A 19,918-nucleotide genomic window follows, 5' to 3' on the forward strand; every position below is an offset into this window, starting at 1 on the left:
GATCAGGTTTTCACATTTTAAGATGTGAAATATGGATCCACTGTTTAAGGCTTCAGAATTGATTTGTGCGGGTTCTTTTCAAATGTAATTTCCAGGCTGATCTCCAGCACATCCTGTGTGAAAAGTGATGATTCTCACAGCAGGTAGCAATGGGATGTCTCCAAGCAGGGGTATTCAACATAAGGGGACAATGATATGTGGGCTCTCTGCACATGGCTGTCATCAGTCTTCTTGAAGCAGTAATCAGGGACAGACAAAAGAGCAGGCCTGGCCTAGAAATGCCCTCATGGTGAACCCAGAAATTGCAGTTCCACCCCTTGCCCCAAATAGTTCATTAAGAACTAATCAGTAGTCATTTCCCTTCAGGGTCTCATGGAATCTCTAAAGGCAGCCCTGTCTCTCTCCTTCCTGTTTCACTGTCTAGGTCTCCACCCTCTGGTAGCAGAAATGAGGCAACACTTCAACTGTCTGGGGGAGGATGTCCTTCTCCTCTATCTTTTGACAAGCTAAACCAGAGGGAACCAATCGTGATCCAATTAGCTTCAGTGCTCATAGAGGGCATGGCGTCCTACTACCATACATGTGCCACACACACTGCACATACATGCACACGGGATGTCAGACAAAGGTTATAGGAATCACATAATAGTGGCACTTTACACAAGAGGGGTCAGTAGGCCATGCTCTCTTTTCCCATAGTAAAAGTTCTGGTCTCACTTTAGATTAACAAAAAACTGTACGCTTCCACCGCAGCTTGAAGTGATGAACCCAAGGCATGAACAGGAGACCACTGCCCACTATAAGGAAATGTCTGGTGCAGCCCTTCATGCCACAGAACAGTTTCTGCACCTCACATTACCTGGAAGAGGCCTAAGCCTTGACCCACATGCTTAGCGTGACCCCAGCAGCAAAGTAAAACGAACTTTCTATGAGAGCTTGTGAGGAACGCCATATACATGTTGAAAGGGAGTGGGCAATAGAGGGAGCTTTATGGAAATTGTATGAAGCTGGCTCTTTATATGGTATACCAAAAGAGGTATACAGGGCAAAAGACTCCAGGTATTAGAGGATGGGGGTGTGCTCTAGGAATCCCAAGGTGCTCTACTAAGGGGTAGTGTGGCCGAGAGGCCTTAGACTTATCAGAGAGGAGTGTCAGACATCGGTTGCTCACACACAGACAATACATTACTCACATGACTCACTAAGGAGACCCACACCAATTTATAAAAATAACACTTATCTTTATATAACTTTAGGCACCACAATCATCAAAATCAGGTATTTACTTTTTAAAATAGCAGGTGTGCTGCAAAGTTAACCTAGGAAGGAAACATGCGCTGCATATGGTCACTTAACGACGACTTACAAAACCATTCCTTGGGACTTAAGGTGAGTATAGGGCAAGGTCCAAAGCAGCACCAACAGGTCACCTCTGGAGGCACTGGGGCGTCCGGGTGCAGAGGTGTGTTTTTCAGCATCGGGTGATTTTGATAGGCCCAGGGCAGCACTAGCTGTTCACCTTAGGCAGCAGTGGGGCAGCCGGGTGCAGAGTTGCATTATAGCGTTGGGTGCCCCATTCAAGTCTATGGAGGTCGCTCTATCGGAAAAGACGCTGCAGGCTCGGACTGGGGGATGCCTTTGGTCCTCTTTTCTAGGGGCCAGGGTTACGGTTGCAGAGGTGTCTTTAGGCATCTGATTTTTCATCACTGGGAGCACTCGCGGCAGAGGGGACCTGCAAACAGAGGCAGCAGATGGTGTCAGGAAGTCCACAGTGGGCAAGTCTCTGGAGGGCTGGGGAACCACGTTGATACTGTTGACCCTCTTCAGCTCAGTCTATGAAGCACAGGTGTAGTGGTGTTTTGCGGCGTTGGGGTTTGTTGTCTGGAGCACTCACAGTCTTCTTTGGGGTGCCTGCAAGGAAGCAGCCCCGCTGCTCTACTGGAGTTCGAGTCATTACTGAAGGCAAACAGTCCTCCCAGGCTTTGGAGGCACAACTGCTGGAAGATGAGATATCTTTGGCGCAGTTTCGTAGGGGAACAGTAGACGGGCCCGCAGGGCTGGTGCCAAATCATTTGCACGTCTTCAGTCTTCTGCTTTTGCAGCTCTTGAATGAAATGGCTTTTATATAGCGCCTGGCTACCCGGGAGCTTCCCACTGCTGAACACCATATCTAGAAGCACAGATACCTTATGGGAAGAGCCAGGCTTTTTGCTGTTTTCGGAAGGTGAGGTGGTTAGGCTCCCTACGAAGGTCCAGCGGAAGAGTGTTCCAAAGACTGGCTGCGTTGTATGAAAAAATCCGGCCGCCACTTCTGGTCTTCTTGATCCTGGGGACAACTGCTAGGTAGAGCTCATCAGAGCGGAGTTTTCTATTCGCCCTGTAGGGGCTGATCATGGCTTTATTGATGGGAGTTATGGGGCTTATGGGCAAATCAGAGGGCCTTAAAGTTAATTCTCTCTTGCACCGGGAGCCAGTGGAGGGAGCATAACGCGGGCCTAGCTGAACAACGATTGGGGGTCCCTGTCAGCAGTCTCACTGCACAATTTTGTACGACCTACAGTTTAGCGACCACTGATTTCAGTGCCACTAGGTAGATGGCATTGCCATAGTCTATCCTTGAGAAAATGACAGGGCCATATAGACATTAAAAAGAGTCGGACTCAAGGATGAACCTTGAGGAACTCCGCACTATAAAGGAATAGGATTTGAGGTGGTGTCACCTTCAAAAGCCTTGAAGAATCTTTCTTCGAGGAAAGATTGTAGCCATAGTAGGGCAGTGCCATGCACTCCTACACTCCTGAGGCGGTGAACCAAGATATGGTGATTCACCATATCGAAGGCTGCGCTGAAGTCAAGGAGGATTATAGCTTGTGACCCTCCTGAGTCAAGAATCTTTCTAGATTCTTCCACCACTGCTAATAGGGCAGTTTCAGTGAGTGCCTTAACGAGGGTGAAAGCCCGTTTGGGAGGGTTGGAGCAAATCATTGGCTTCTAGGAACGCGGAGAGCGTATAGTTTACGTATTTCTCCGCCATCTTGCTGATTCCAGGAAGGAGCGAAATGAGACGATAGTTACCCAAGTCGGCTGGATCCAGATTGGTTTTTTTAGCAGCGACTTTACCATAGACCTTTTCCAATCGGGAGGGACCAAACCCGTGGACAGTGAAGCATTAATCAGGCAAGTGGCAATGGGGGCGATTGTAGGTGCGACCAGTTTCAGGATACTTGGAGGTGCAGGGTCTAGTGGCGACCCACTTTTTACTGATGACAGGATGTCTGGAGATGATTCCTGTGTCATTGAGGTAAAGGTCTCCAATTGATGTTTAGTTGTATGCCCACACGCCTTCGTCTCCTCGAATAAAATGTCGCTGCCTTTTTGGGGGATATGCTTGAGGATGTTTTGTACTTTAGTAGCAAAGTATACCGCATGTTCATTGCAACGGAAACCTGAGGGGTCCGATACAGCCGGAGGGTCAGGGACTTTGAGTAGCTTTTTGGCAATGAGGAAGGTTTCTCTAGCGCAATTAGCGGCTGACACGATCTTTTCCTCATAATAGGTGGCTTGGGCTATTTTTATTTCTGCCTTATACCGTCCAATAGCTGCCCTATATTCCAACTTCTTCTCGGGTGAGAAATCTTTCCCTCAGACCATTTCCAATCTCTTTCAATTCTGTTTTAAGATACATAACTTAGGGGAGAACCATGGGGACTTGTTTGATCCATCTTTCTTCTGAATTGATATTTTAGGGAGAACTAGATTGAGTGATCTCTCAATCTAGTTGCAAAAGCTTTTGTTGGCTGCAACTGGATTAGGATCAGGGTGTGATCTAGTTTTTTTGAGTTCTTGACCACCTCTCCATGGAGAGTTTGGGCCAGGGTAGGATTCCGGTTTGCATTAACTGAGTGTGTGATACAGTGCTTGATGGCGACCAGAAAAAGGGAATTAAAAAATAGTCCGACCACGGAAGGGGGAAGGGCTCTTTCCCCTGTAGGTCTACTAGATTAGAGAAAATAGGGTTGAGGAGGTGCCCTATGACATGAGTTGCTTGCGGGACCTTCTGAAGCCGTTGATAGGCCCCAAGGTCTTGAGCTAGTTCAGTTGCTTTGATCGCTGAGGGATCATCGAAATGCAAATTAAAATCTCCTAGGAGAGTAAAATTAGCTGCGACACTGGCAAGATTGACGACTGTTTCTAGCATGGATTTGCAAAATTGGCCAGTCGCCCCTGAAGGGCGATAGATAAGAATACCTGAGAGGGTGGGGGTAAATTCTATTGAGAAGTGGGAGTTCTCGTAGTCAGATAATGGGCTACTTGACAGGCGACAAATCTGAATTGAATATATCCCGAGGAAGTGCTTGGACTATATCTGGCTCTGAGCTGGGATTGAGCCAGGTTTCTGTAAGGAACAAGACTTCAGGGTCTGAGTCTTCTAAGAACATAGAGATTTCCACCGTGTGTTTGGGTAAAGATCTACAATTAAGTAGAAATGATGTATAAAAATTCCCGAGGGGTGGTGTGAGACAACAAGTGTAGAAAGTTCAATCCGACAGTGAAGACACTTATCCTGGAGCATTGAGATCGAGTGTGCACATTTTTGCCCTGGGATTTTATTTAACTGTTTGAGCTGTGAGCTAGTATATTAAAAAATAGAAGCAGTGTTTTAAGAGCAGTAACACGTATTAAAAATAGCACCAGTATATTTAAAAACAATAGCAGCAATGATTATGTTAAGAACTGAGGATAACAAACCAAATAAACAATTGAGCTTCTGCGAGGGTAAATGCTTCTAATTACTGCATCTTCCATGTCCTTCTTCTTGTTAGGTCATCAGTATCTGATTTCCTGGTGCCAGAGCTCCCCTAAATGCTGAATAGGGGAGTATAGGGTAGTAGCCAATGGGCTACTTACCCCTGGGGACACTACGCCCCCTATATAACAACTTCCTGTAGAAGCGGCCATAACCCTGTCCTGGAGATCCTAAATTAGCCATCACCAAGATGGCCACTTCTGAAAAGTCACATCCCCTTTAGGTAGCCCAATATCAAGGGTGATGCTCACCTGAGGGGGGACACACCTGTCTTGCCTAGCTAATTTTCCCACTTGTCCAAATGCCATAGGGCTCTGGACAAAAGGGGGTCGGTTTCCAGAATAAGATTTAGAATGTTCCAGAATTAGCTATTCTTTGCCGACCCATTTTGTTAGAATTTGAAAGAAACAGTACATCGACTCGGATTTAAGAACAATACATTGGAGGTGTTACCTAAGTATGACAGATTATCATACCCTGATGCATAACAAGCTCAAGTATATTTTATGCCCTTTTAGTTTGCCAAGCTTAAATGTGTTCTTTGATCATGTGTATTTTCACATCATCCTAGGTTACTAAAAGCAATGGGATCCCCTGCATACAAGAGAGCCCGTTTGATGGAAGAGCCGTGCCCACCAGCAGAACAAAACCTCCCTCAGACCGACAATAAAGGTAGCAACGAGGCGCTATTTGTGGACACCAGTTTTCCTGTTGATTCAGTGCTTCTTATAGAAGAGGGCAATGTTGTATGGAAACGACCAAAGGTATGTATAGTATATCTAATCTCTGCATCATATGCTGGAAACTTTTTCTGAAAATCAATAAAATGAATGATGTCTACGGAAGTCCTGTGAAGTTTTCTGTGCATTATTGGATCTGCTTGGAATTAAAAGAGTATTGGAATTGACTTATGGAATCGTGATAGACATTTGTCCATTATTTTGCTTACTGTCTGGGACTTTATTCAACTAATGAGGGGTGTGCTGTATTAGATTACACATTTTTTTTCATTGTGGTGTATGTTGATTTCGACCACCACTCTTGTATGGTGGGTGTTTCAAGCTAGCTAAGCACCCCGCTGTACTTGCAGCAATTCTTCACTATTCACGCCATTTGACTGAAAATTTGTTCAATATTGGATTACTTTGATGTGCGGTATCTCCCTTTTAGGGAACACTACTACACTTGTTTATGATTGTTTATATATAATCTTCCCTTTTTAAACGTGCAAGGTTTATTTCTAAAAAGTATAATTTAGGTGTGCACAATGGAAACATTTTATGCAACTAAGTTTATGAAGGCAATACATAAACTTTGACAAAGTGCAGGCGCTACAAAACACAAATTGAGGGAACTGCAAAATGTGAATAACTAGGTCTGGACTGACCATATGGGATGCATAGAAACTCCTGTGAGGTTGGGGGTACACTGTTTTATTATCTTGGATGGGTTGCTTAGTTAAGTGTTCAGCCCAGTGCATTAGAGCATGTCAGGACAAAATAAATCAGTTAACATGTATAAATAAGAGATTGGTTCAGGCTGTTTACATCTGAAAAAAAACCTGAAGAAATATTTTTCAGACTTCTATAGGGGAACATGACGCGGGTGTAGAGCTCCGAAGCTTGGGGAGGGGAAACATTTAGGCTATTTAGAGAGGGCACATTTTTGATAGAGTGGATTCTTTGTGCCCTGGGTTCAAACCTGTCTACTGTGTTTCTCAACAGTTTGATTTCTTCTGTATATCGAACACAAGAGTTCTCATGAGCCAACTGAATATCTTTGTGGGTCTGCCCCATCCATATTTAAGCCTCGCTGGATGATGGCACAAAGACAGTCAAGCTTTAGCCACATTTGGCTCCTACCAGTCGTGGTGAGCTGCTAGTCAAGCCACTCAAGATTCCACATCCATCTTCATTTGATAGAAGTGGAGAGGCACTGGACTAGGGGACAAACAGCAGTACAGTTCACCATGGAAGTGTTCATTTTACTATCTCTATGCTTAACTATGCTTCTGGGGCTGGGAATGGTAGGCAGGGAAAGGTGAAAGGAAGCTCTTATGTTTTGGGGTGAGCTGGATCTGGAGATCTTACATCAACATTTTAAAAAGAAAGTACTATTTCAATCTCTACACCTTTTTATTCATAACATGAGGCTTGTTGCCTGTTCCACAAAAGCAAAAAAACTCCTTATGAGACAAGAAATCAAGAATATATCCTCACTTGGTTCAAATGACGGAGAATGGACTACCCCCAAAAATAAAGGCATATGCCAAGATAGAGGAATTGCCTTCTGGGAAGGATTGAGACTTAGTCACCTCTTCAGAAGGCTAGTCACTAAGGAATCCAGAACCTCAAACTACTCTTCCTTCCCAGTGGCCTCAAAATCTTTGATAGCAGAATTTAAGGCTAGCTCCAAACATGCTTATGTAAAAAGCAAAACATCTAAAAGCAGATGCAAAATATGCATGAAAAGATAGGGTTAGGAGTAGGACTACCTTAAATAAACCCCAGGACTGGATAATATTTCAGAGTGGACACCCACCAAGACCTTTTGTAGAGCAAATGCAGAGTTGAAAGAGCCAACTGTACTAAACTTTGCCTTTCAGTCTCCAGTCCTCTATCCTCATGCTAGAAAATGAGAGGGGAGACAAACCCATGGATGTTGCTGGAATGGAAACAGAGGCATTACCCAAGTCTCCCCACTTCCACCTGCAGAACCAGAGGAAACCACCCAAGCGATGCTACCGAAGTAGAACCACCAAACTGATGCCTTCTCCGATGCACGTGGTAGGCAGTCCTTCTGGATTAGAGGAAAAGGAAGATATGTGCATAGAGGTCTCTGTGCCATAGGGAAATCAATGCATTTACCTGTCTGTGCCATGGGAATCAAATACCGGGAAGGAGAGCATGGTACCTCCATGTCCCATTTGTGGCCAAACAAATTCAGCACTGGACAGCTGACCCATCAGCACAGTACACAATTTAGCAAATCTGCCCATTCATTAACAAGTTATTGAAGATGAACATTCATAAGGGAAAACATCCATTTCTCTGTCCAGCTCAAGGGGTAGAGAGGCACAGCTGCCAGACTCTTACCTCTGGAACCCCACCTATTGTAAAAGATTACGCCACCATATTGACAGTTATTACCAAGTCTGGTAGACTTTGAAGAGTTTGAACAAATACCAACAACCACCTGTGGACATCCTCCAGTTCCCTCTAGTTGGAATAATGTGGCCTTTCTTGACAGTTAAGATTCATCCTCTCTCTCAAATGGGCTAGATGTAGCAACCATGGGAGAGAAAGTTCTAAGCGTAATGGAGGAAAAGGTATAATTTCTAAGAATTCCTCTGATTCTAGATTCCAGTGCCACAAAAAGCGATGCACTAATATGCTTGTCCATCAATTGTTCTTTTTGCATTTGGCACCCCAAGTGGGATGGGTATGCTCAGACGTGGGTCACTTGCTCTTCATGCCACTGGAGACAAGCTAGCCTGGCTGATGAGGGGTGAAATCCCGAAACCGGTCTTAGGATGCTTGTTTCCAGTCCAGGGAGAACGTGGCTTGATAATTCAGGCTGGACTGTTCCCATAGGGAGCAGGGTCTAGACTGATTTGCATATGACTGGGTTAAAACTGGAATGGCATGGGCAAGCAAAAAAACGATGTATTTAGGCCCAGATCTCTGTACTGGGGGTGAATGTATGTCATTGTTCTGCATTCTGTCTATCAATTGTTTTTTTTGCATTTGCCACCCCCAAGTGGGATGGGTATGCCCAGACGCGAGCCCCATGCTCTTCATGCCACTGGAGTTAAGCTAGCCTGGCTGTTGAGGGGTGAAACTTCAAAACCGGTCCTAGGATGCTTGTTTCCAGTCAAGAGAGAACCTGGCCTGGCAGTTCGGGCTTGACTGTTCCCATAGGGAGCAGGGTCGACTGATTTGCATATAGTCAGGTTCAAACTGGATTGGCATGGGGAGCAAAAAAACGATGGATTTAGGCCCAGAACTCTGTACTGGGGGTGAATGTATGACATTGTTCTGCATTCTGTCCATCAATGGTTCTTTTTCCATGGGACTAGGAAGACTGTCAAAGCTATATGATCCTCAATTTAGAACCAATCTCAAACTGGCGTTGCCTTTAGCTGAAACAATGTCATCAGTTTCACCTGAAAGGCTTGAATCCTGCGTTCTTGAAGAAACATCCTGCTGATTGCAGTGTGAAAGCCTGCTTTATTGAATTCTAGGCATTAAGAGGGGAAAAGATGACTTTTGGGAAGGTTGAGTTACAGGCCATGTGCAGCTAGCACTGAGAACTGAAGGGTCACTAGCTGAAGTGAAGGAGCTTTGGCCAATCAGTCATCCAGCTAGGTATGAATCATAAACCCCTCTGAATGAAGTGTTCCCACCTTGGTGAACACTCTGGGCACAGCTTTGAGGATGAATGGTAAAATTGTGATCTGATAATGTTTGCCCTGAGGGCGTATTGGAGAAACTCTTGCATATCTGCTCATAAAGATAGGAATCTCCTCGATCTAATGCCGCTAGAAAATCTTATTATGGAACCAACTAAATCACCTGTCTACTCTCCATATGGAACTGCAAATTTGACACCCTTATGTTCAGCTCCTTCAAATCCAACACCGGCTGAAGCCTCCCATAACATTTTGAAACACAAACGACAATGGAATGAAATCAGCCTCCTGATTCTGTCCTGGGTACTGGTATCACTGTCTTTTTTTCAATATTAATTAGTGATTCTCCTCCAACTGTGCATGATACCAGATGAGAAATGTAGATGTAGAGGCGAGTTCATCCCTTTCAAACATGTCTCCAGTCATACCATAAGCTGCCATTTGAAGAGCATGTCCAACGTTTTACTTTACATAAGATAGCACCTGTTGCACCATTTCTATGGCCATGAGGCTTCTCTGTGGGCTTGGTTCAGGATCCTCCTCCTCAGAACAGGAGGTCACTACCCTTGCTTCTGCTACCAGCAGGCATTGCTGGGAATATTGTAGCATCAATGATTGGCTGCACAGACCTATGTATTCCATGTTGTCGAAGTACAGTACTCTGCCCTCCCCTTCTAATACCACCAATTTCTGGATGTTGCTGCATGTAAACCAGCCCAGAACCTCATCACAGACTTGCTGCATGGTGTGTGTTTGGCCATGCTTTCGGCCAACATCTCATTAGACCTACAAATGGGAGACTGGCATCACCCGCCCAGCCCCAAACACACTGCTTTCCCTATGACTTCTGAAGTTTGTATGTCGAGATAGACAACATATAATATCATTCTCAGGGGTTGGATATAGAAGGCCCAAGAGGATAAGCTTGGAATGAAAAGAATTGAAGAAAACAGAAGTAAGACTTCTGAACTGAAGATGGGGGCTTTTACACCTGTGGAGGAGGCACCAAACATAATGTTAGGTATAAAATAAGAACAGGACAAGATGAAGGAGTTTCTAAAAATGATATCATTTTTATAGACATGTTTTAGATACCAGTGTGATGCATAGGCTTACTTATACTTTCGCTCCACAATTTACACAGTGAAACCAGTTACAACCCTCTACTTTCACACAAGGCCATGCAAGGTATAGTAGTCTGGCTCATCTTTGGAGACACGTGGCCTGATTCCTTTTTCAGTACAGTCCTTGAGTCTTGCTGGGCTTCCACTGGAAACCAAGGTGTCAACAAGGGGGGGTGCCTTTTTAGTGAAGGCCGCCCAGCTGTGGAATAGGCTACCATTTGATCTGAGAGAATGGTCAGATCTATTAAAATTTAGAAAAGCTTTAAAGACCTGCCTGTTTTCCAAATAATTAGATGGCTGTATCGCTATAATCTAATCCCTCTCCTCTCTCTCTCCACACCGACACAATCTTAGCTATAGCGCCAGGATACCAGTTTTGGTCACAGTTGCCCTCTATAAATAATCCACATAAATCTATAAAATTTACCAGATAGTTTTTCAAGAGCAAAGCAGAATTCAGTCTCTTGATTAGAGATTCGGGATAAAGAAAACTCAATTACTTAATGGCAAGGCCCTGCAGTCTGGAATATATTGCCGGTGAGCCTCCATATCGATCAGTTCCTTCCTACATTAATGCAGAAACCTAAAACCACTCATTTTCATGATGTTTGAAAGTTTTTTTGTACGTTATTACATGTTTCCGTAACGTTGGCTGCACAATGATAAAATTCTTTAGACCATTTGTTACCCATTAACAAGTTAATAAAATCAAATCTTCACAACATATGCATCTTACCTTTGTGACTTTCAGAAATCTTTTTTAAAACCCACATTTAATTGTAAAAACAAAGAAAAAACACAATCCCTTTCAACTGCAATATTTACTGCATTTTTTAATGTATATTTTTATTTGATTTTCTGCCTATTAAATATAATTTGATAATCCATCCAGGAGATTTGTGACAATCCGCAATTCATTGTTGATGGAGCAACAAGAATGGACATTTGCCAAGGAAGCCTGAGTAAGTGATCTTTTTTGGCTGACAGTGGTTGAAACCAGGGATATTGCTTTTGGAAAATATATATAGACTGAAACTGTCAAAGAAACCGCTGCACATACTCAGGGAGTGCCTGTTTTCAGTGTGAGTGTGGAAGGATCCATGGTTGTTCAAAGTGAATGAACTAGGAAAAACTTATGGAGTGAATAAGTACAAGTTACCTTTTTTTTTTCTTTTTTTTGCAGAGTATTATATAGCGCGAACTTGACCCGAATCGGGTATCAGAGCACCTTACATAGCACCAGTTACGTTACATGAGGACACACATTCATTTTTGTTAGGCACGGGGAGATTAAGTGATTTGCCCAGAATCACAGGATATTTAGGCCCAGATGTAGGTAAAAAATATTTACCGATTCTTAATTACCGAATTTTACCGATTCGGTAATTAAGAATCGGTAAATATGAAGGGTGGACATGTAGGTCCATCCAGATGTGTATTTTACCGATTCGGTAAAAATCGGTATTTACCGAATCGGTAAATACCGATCGGTAATGCTCCATTCATTCCTATGGGCTTTGAAGCCCATAGGAATGAATGGGGCATTACCGGTCGGTATTTACCGAATCGGTAAATACCGATTTTGACAAGGGTGCAGGGGGTGTCACTTTGACACCCTCTAGCACCCCCAAAAAAGGGTCGAGGGCCATATGGCAGGCATACCTGCCCTAAGGGCAGGTCTGCCTGTCATATGGCACAGGTGTGCATGCACACATGTGCATGCACACCTGAATCGGTATTTCACCATCAAATTGAATTTGATGGTAAAATACCGATTTCTTAGGCCTTGTGGGACTCATAAGAGTCCCACCTACATATCAATTTTACCGATTCTGTAAAAATACCGGTCGGTAAATTTACCGACCGGTATATTTACAGATTCGGTAAAATTACCGATCGGTAAATTTACCGAACGGTAAATTTACCGATTCTGCTCCCTACATGTCAAAATCCTTTTACCGGTCGGTAACGGCCGAATTCGGCCGTTACCGACCGGTAAAACCCTACCTACATCTGGCCCTTAGTGTTGTTACCGAGACTTGAACCCAGATCCGAGGTCAAGCGCCCTTGCTGTTAGACCAACCCTTTGGGGATTTGGAATGAATGGGGTAGCAGTCAGGGCCAGACTGGGAACCAAAACCGGCCCTGGCAAAGTGCTCGGCCGGGGGGGGGGGGGGGGGGGGCGCGACCGCGCTCTTTGCCAGGGACGGTTTTCGGCCCAAAACCGGCCCCCACCCTTGCGGCGCACCGGGGGGGTTTGCCCGGTGCCCGCAACGGCCAGTCCGGGCCTGGTAGCAGTATGATGGAGAAAGTCTGAGTGATTGAGCTGAGGACGAATGGGTCATATAAGAGCAACACACCCCTTTAGAAAATGTAGCCTCACTTTTGAGTCCTTTGTCAATTTACGATCCCTGCGCAATTTGTGTTAGTGCAGGGACCACCATTACCAGAGGTGTAGAGTTGATTTTGTATGGTAATTACTAGTTTCAGAGGCCCATAGTTTTCCCTTATTACATTTCGACTAATTAGTGGGTGAAAAAAGGGCTTGTCAGTACAGAACCTGCGGATTTTGGTGTGAAAAGTACCAACATCAGCATGATATTTCCCATTATTAGGAGAAAATTTATTAAGGCCTTTTTAGTCGCACCCAATAAATTCCAATTCTTGTGGTTTCACATTTTACCTGGTGAGATAAATAATACCCCCAACTTTCACTTCTAATCAGGGCCTAAGTGTATGAACCACAAAATAGTAGTCATAGACCGCATTGCTTGTGAGTGAAAAAGCTATGAGAATGACACATAAGGGGTAGACCCAAGGGAACCTGGCTGATGAAGCAATTGTTCAATGTCGTATTTGGAGGCTGAGAGAATTGTCTGTGCACGCAGCGCCATTCTAAGGAAGAATAGAATTCCAAATTGGAAGGCTCTGAATGAACAGGTGGAGAACACTTGATTGGGGACCAGCTAATCCTGACTAAACAAGCCAATTCACAAGGCCTAAGGAGAACATTAAAGGAAGCGTCAATAGGTCTATAGCAAGACATGCCCAAAATAGTCTCAATTTGAATGAATGCTCTGTCTAACACAAGGCAGGAGGCTAATTGTTTAAAAAGAATTATTTGTTTGTTCTCACCATAGCAGCCAGCCAACATAGTTTTTTCCGGGAATCATGTGTCATTTTCAAAGTAATCCATCATTGATGTGTGCTACTTGTTCAGAGAATCTATTACACTTGAATATATCATTTTGTCCATCTATGTCCATTTAGTCCATCTAAGGAAAATACATTTACTTTAAAAATGAATAGAGGTGCAAACTGGTTCAAGTGAATTTTGTTTGAAGGTCATAAACGTCAGTTCTTAAGCTATGTAGTGGGTAACCATCAATCCAATATCAATAACGCACTGACGTGTTTTTTTAAAATAAAATATAATGTAAATGTAAATGTGTGTATACTTGTAAAGCGCACTGCCGCCCCATCTCGGGGCATCCTGGCGCTGTATACCGCCGTGGAACTCATCATGGCTTTCCCTGTGAGATGCCCCCTCCAGGGCACCCCCAAGGTGAAGCCAGGCATCCCACGCTGTTGGGGCCGTTGTGGAGATTAAGTAAGCTATTGCCCAGAGTTGCAGAGTGGGACCCATGATTAGAGTAGGCACCGAGGCGAGAATTATCGAGTCCGCGGACATTGAGCCCAAGACCCTCTGCTTCAGGGTCTGCCGCTTCTAACCAATGAGCCACACTTCTCCACAAATAAAATATTTGATTGGCATTACGCAAATGGTACAAGAATCTCATGGCAAGTCTCTCTGCTTCACTGGTGTGAATTTTGTATCTTAGTTCTAAATCTATTATGGGAAAATTATTGATAATGCTTTCTAATGACTTCCAGTGTGGTGAAACATATTTTGACCCACAGTGAGCCTTCTTCAAGATGCTAAGCGTCAGCCATATAGTTGTAGAATAATTAAATGTATTATTTTTCATCTAGTGCAGAGCTTCAGAAAAATAGTCGCTGTCGTTCTAAAGTTGAAGGGAGGATCACACAGGAAATCTTGAATATAGCTAGTAAGACATTTTTAAGCAAAAACTGGCTTTTTAAGAACAGGAATTGATTTTTAAAATCAATCATCTTTGTCTTAAGTCTGTATGCAGGCTTGCAACATCAGTTTGTCTCATAGTTAATGCTTCCTTCTAATCACTCCTGTACAGGCTAAAACATTTTGCAGAATTGAAAGAACTTTTCGACAAGATTTCCCCTTGGTTTAAAACTAGGATTGAAAACCATACCAGCCCAATATCAATGAGGCATTTCACAAGCTGCATTATTTAGCTCGCAAAGTAGCACTGCAGTAGTACTATTCACATACTACAAAATGCTATTCACAAATCTACGAGTGGAGTCGTCTGCCTCTGCATCTCCTATCTTCGCTGTGCAGAGATCTTTACCAAGGTGGCAGAGATCTCTTCACACTGAAGTATTTGTTTTTTGGGACTAAATGTAATACAAACACACACCCATAAAAAGAGTAATTCCATTGCTATTGACAAACTACACTTCAAAAGTTACTGTAGTCATAAAGGTTTCAAAACAGGCTCAAATTGACTCCATCCCAGCCTTGCGGTAAGTCAGGCACCAAAGATGGCTACTCACAGGTACTGCCATATATTCCCATAGAGAACAATGAAGGCAGAGAAATAAAATAGCACCCCATAGAAACTAATGTCAAATTACTTATATTATTTAGATGTGTGTGTGTGTGAGTGTGTATATATATATATATATATATATATATATATATATATATATATATATATATATATATATACGCAGCAATAAAAATTCTTGTATATGCTAACAATGGGCTCTATACGAATATCTTTCCTGACAGATTGGCAAGTGAAGTATGATTGAATATTTCATGAAACAGCAATAGGGCACTTGCCCAGTATCTCCGTGCCGGTGGAAAGTTTGGATTCATACAATAACCCCCCAAAAAAAAAGCAAACAAAAGAATGTATATATGGCAAAACAACACCCGAGTATTACAACCAGACTAATCCCACGAAAATGGATATTAAGATGAATTTTAATCTGGACAATGTATTTATTGTGGAACAAAACAAAAATCTGGTGCAATGTGTAGAAAAGAAAGGTTGGGCAGGATAGCATGAAGTAATGCACAGCATGATTTTAGAGAATGAATAGAAAATAGAATGTAAATAATAGTTTCTGTTTCATCCAAGTGCCTTTATCAGAAAGCATAAATTACATGAAAATTGTAACACATTGCAACTTGTAAATATGTCCAGAATTTCTATGATTTTAATAGAAAATATGTTAGAAATTTTAATCGGATGTTGTGAATTGCCAAAAAACAAAAAAAACAAATGAGTCTGTTGTCCATGTCCATGTGTAAAATGACCATGTGACCTTTTGCTCTGGTATAAAAATATTATACTTTTAATGACTGCCCATGTGAACAAGGCAGGTATGCCGAAACGCATCATGCTTTTATAATAAAATAACCCTGAAAAGCTGATGATCTAATCTGCTCCTGTGTCGGTGTCCGGTTTTTTGAAGAAGAATCGGGTGTGGTTGGTGAATATATATATATATATATATATATATATATATATATATATATATATATATATATATATATATATATATATATCAAGCCACTTGCAGAACCAATTTTAGAGAGAGCCTAGTGGAGACAAAATCGTTTGCAGCAGTTTTATTCAAAAGTGACAGCGTGACAACACCGGAGATTGGGCAGGCAAAAGCATCCAAGATTGAAAGCCAGACGCGTTTCAGGTCATAAGTCCTTTCTTCAGTGGCTTATCTGGAAGGCAGTGGGAAAACGATAGAGAGCACTTCCTGTTCTTAAAACACCTCCCCGCCCGGTTGGGCGTTGCCTCATGGCCTCCTGGGAGACGTAGTCCGTGCATAATTTCACCCCAGTGGGTTCGAGTTCTCAGAGCCAAAGTGTCCTTTTATAAATGGCAGCCTAGCTTCAAAATCCGTGTCATGTGTTATTGCCATCACTGTGCTGTGGGCGCACATCGTACTGCTTGGTGCGCGCTCATCTCCATCCGTATCAAAGCAGCATCATTTGGCGCCGCCACGGACCCGCCTTTGTAACGGCAGTTGGCTCCATCCGCGACCTTGGCAGCAAATTTATGTCTTGCCACTCCGACCATGCAGTCTACTGTCTTGTATGCCCCTGTAAGTTGAGGTATGTAGGCAGCGCGATTAATCCTGTCAAGTTGAGGGTATTAGAACACATGCGGGCCATAGTAAACAAGGATTTCACATATCCCGTGGCACGCCACTTTTCCATCAGACACAATAGTGACAGGAACCTTCTAAGGTATTTTTGTTTGGACCGAGTTGAAGAAAATCCGAGAGGGGGCAATAGATTGCTCGCATTAAGGAGACTCGAGTCCCGTTACATTATAGACTTAGAGACTAGAGCACCCAAGGGATTGAACATGGGAGAAGAACTGGCCTCACATTTGGGTTGATAAAGATGGGTTACAGTGCATTGAATTTGTAAACATGATGAAATCATGATTTTGAGATGAATTGTATTCTTGTATTTCAGTAGTTGTGGCTTGGGGTTGAAGATGCCATTTTCATTGACATCTGTAACGTACATTGCTGCATTTTCTGTTGCACCTTAAGTCTGGCAGTCCTGGAGGAGGAGCTTGGCGGGCATCCGAGATGGCCGCGTGAGCACAGCGCTCCCCGGACCCCCGCCACTCCCGGCATGATATCCTGAACTTATCCTGACTTTTTACGAGGATTTGTATAGAGGACACTGGGCTGATTGCCCTGGACTTTTTGGAATTCGATTTGGACCCGGGGTTCCGGAGTTACGTCTGTTCGAACTTTCGGGCTCCACTCTCGAGGTACGCCCGGGACTGGGTGAGGCTCAGTGGCCGTCTTGAAGTTGAACAACAACGGCAGGGGGATTCGACCTGTGGGTCCCCCTCTTAAGTTTCGGTTTCGTTTCTGCCTCAGACTGAGACGTCTGGCAGAGGAGCCTGGCCTGGGCTGCAGTCGGGGCACGGAACGGCTGTCGGGCCTTTGGCTAGCTTATTCTCCTATCTGTTGGCCCTTCTACTAGTGGTGCCCTAGCTGCGGTTCTTTGGTCTTGAGGCCCTACTTTCCTGTGGCCACTCCATCCAGCCTGGTTAATTACCTGGTGACGCAGTTCTGATATGGCGGGCAGAGGGGACCGAGAGACTCGGAAGACCAAGACGCCCCTGCGTGGGGGCCCGGTCCAGTCTAAAGTGATGGACCGCTACACCCATTCCAAGGGGTCCCCCGGAGCCGCCTTGCCCGGAGCCAGTAATGCTGATCCCACTGTGGACGCGTCAACGGAGCCTTCTTTGCAGGACATCATGGGTGCCATTTCTGCTATGAAGGAGTCGATAGGCCAACAATATGAAGCTTTGGCCCACAAAATCGACACCGTGGCCATCGAGGTCAACTTGATTCGTGCTGACCTGTCGAAAACCAATGAGAAGGTGAAGTCACTGGATCTTAAGTCATCCAGTCTCACGGAGGACGTTTCGGAGATACAGACGGAGGTCGGCAACCTTCGCAGGGTGAACGACTTCATGACCCGGCGCTTGGAGGACTTTGAGAACAGGGCACGTCGCTGTAATGTACGCGTTGTCGGAGTTCCGGAGAATCCAGAACCTCACTCTGTTGATCTCCTTGTTGAGGATTTGATCCAGAACCACCTCTCTCCGTCTGGTCTGACGAAGTTTTTCGCTGTGGAACGTGCCCATCGTGTTCCGGGGGGCAAGGGTAAACCAGGTGCCCCGCCGAGGCCTATTGTTGCGAAACTCTTCCATTATAGGGATCGGGACGCTATCCTGCAAGCATCGCGTGTGAAGGGCCCGGTGGCCTTTGAGAACGCCACGGTGAACTTCTATCCGGACTTTTCTCAACAGGTCCAGAGACAGCGTATGGGCTTTCGTGATGTCAAGAAACGTCTCCGAGACATGGGGCTTCGCTACGCCATGCTTTTTCCGACCAGGCTGCGCGTTGAGTACAACGACCGAATCTTCTTCTTTGATCGGCCTGATTCTGTAAATGACTGGATGGACTCTCTGCCTGATCGATCTCCTGAGACTGAGTCCGCCGCCCACCCGGGTGGTGCTGAGGGTGGTGTGGAGAGCTGAACAATCCGCCTACGCCTGGGCCCTTGAATAGAGTAAACTCTTCAGGGATTTGATGCCTCAGTGCCTCTGCTGTTTGTGTATTCTCCTCATTCTCTGTCTTACTCGGGGTGGCGGGTGGGCCGGAGCCTTTCCTCCTCCGGGGTTCTTTTTGTAGAATGGGGGTTCTTGGGCGACAGGCACACTGCATGTTGGGGTGGCTATTTAGCATTTTGCAGGGGTGCAGGGTGGGGGGTGTTTTCTTGATTGTTGGGGGGTGGGTGGTGGGGATGTTCGATGTTTTTGTGTTATGTTTTCAAGGCGAATCTATCTGGCTTCTGCTCCTTTTTATGTCATGCTCATTGCGGGGGGGTTTCGGGGTTGCTGTGTGGGATGGGGGATAGCGGGCTGAGGCTTGTTTCGTGGAATGTTAATGGTCTGGGAGATCGTATTAAGCGGAGTGTGGTGTTAAAATGTCTACGCCGTTTATCTCCCGATATTGTTTTCTTGCAGGAAACTCATTTGGTGGGCAATACTTGTCGTGCGATGAATAGGTGGGGGTATCGCCTTGCTGCACATTCGGGGTTTACCACGGGTTCCAGGGGGGTGGGTATCCTTGTTCGGGCTTCCCTCCCCCTAGCTATTGATGATGTGATCCTTGATGATCGGGGGCGTTATGCTGTCCTCGTGGGTCGCTATGAAGGTCGTACCCTCTCCTTGTTTACTGTTTATGTGCCCCCCGGCCTACAGACTTCTACCTTTGCCGATTTGGGCCGTGTGTTGTTGGACCTTCCTGATAGTACTCTTTTTCTTGCAGGCGATTTTAATTCTGTGATCTCCGGTCTGCAAGATCGCTACCCCCCTAGGGATACTCCTTTAGCCCAACAGTGGTTAGGTGGGTTTTTGGATACGTTTGGTTTGGTGGATTGCTGGAGGCTCCTGCATCCTACCCAGCTTCAATACACTTTCCATTCGGGGGCCCACGGGAGTCTGTCTAGACTGGATTATTTCCTGATGCCCGCGGCGCAGACGCCGGCGGTGCGTGAGATCAGACACCTCCCCCGGGGCATCTCCGATCATTCTCCGCTCTGGCTTTGTTTTGAGTTAGGGGTGGAGGCGGTGGGCCGAGTGGCTCCAATTAACCCCTGGTATATTGCCTCCCCTGAGACCCGAAACCTTTTGACTAAGTCTTTAGATGCTTACTTTTTGGACAACGAGGGGTCGGTTTCCTCGGCGGTATCCCTGTGGGAGGCCTTTAAAACAGTGATTCGTGGGCAGGCCCTTTCTCTAATTGCTGAATCCAAGAAGGCTAGGAATCGGGAGGTGGTGGACCTTGAGATAGAGATTGCTGAGAGGGAGGCCGACTTAGAGTCTGAGATCACCTCTGATAAACTCC

General features: G+C 44.8%; 1 protein-coding gene across 1 annotated transcript in view; it reads left to right on the plus strand.

Annotated features, from left to right (window-relative positions):
• Window positions 1-19,918, plus strand: part of LOC144782219 (calpain-1 catalytic subunit-like) — a 194,453-nt gene that overhangs the window by 15,915 nt on the left and 158,620 nt on the right. The window contains exons 2-3 of the mRNA XM_078661454.1: window positions 5,379-5,571; window positions 11,235-11,304. Coding sequence (XP_078517580.1) covers window positions 5,392-5,571; window positions 11,235-11,304 — 250 coding nt within the window. The 5' untranslated portion in view covers window positions 5,379-5,391. The remainder of the gene's footprint in view (window positions 1-5,378; window positions 5,572-11,234; window positions 11,305-19,918) is intronic.

The sequence above is a fragment of the Lissotriton helveticus genome, chromosome 9 (assembly GCF_964261635.1).
Source record: "Lissotriton helveticus chromosome 9, aLisHel1.1, whole genome shotgun sequence".
Taxonomy (NCBI): domain Eukaryota; kingdom Metazoa; phylum Chordata; class Amphibia; order Caudata; family Salamandridae; genus Lissotriton; species Lissotriton helveticus.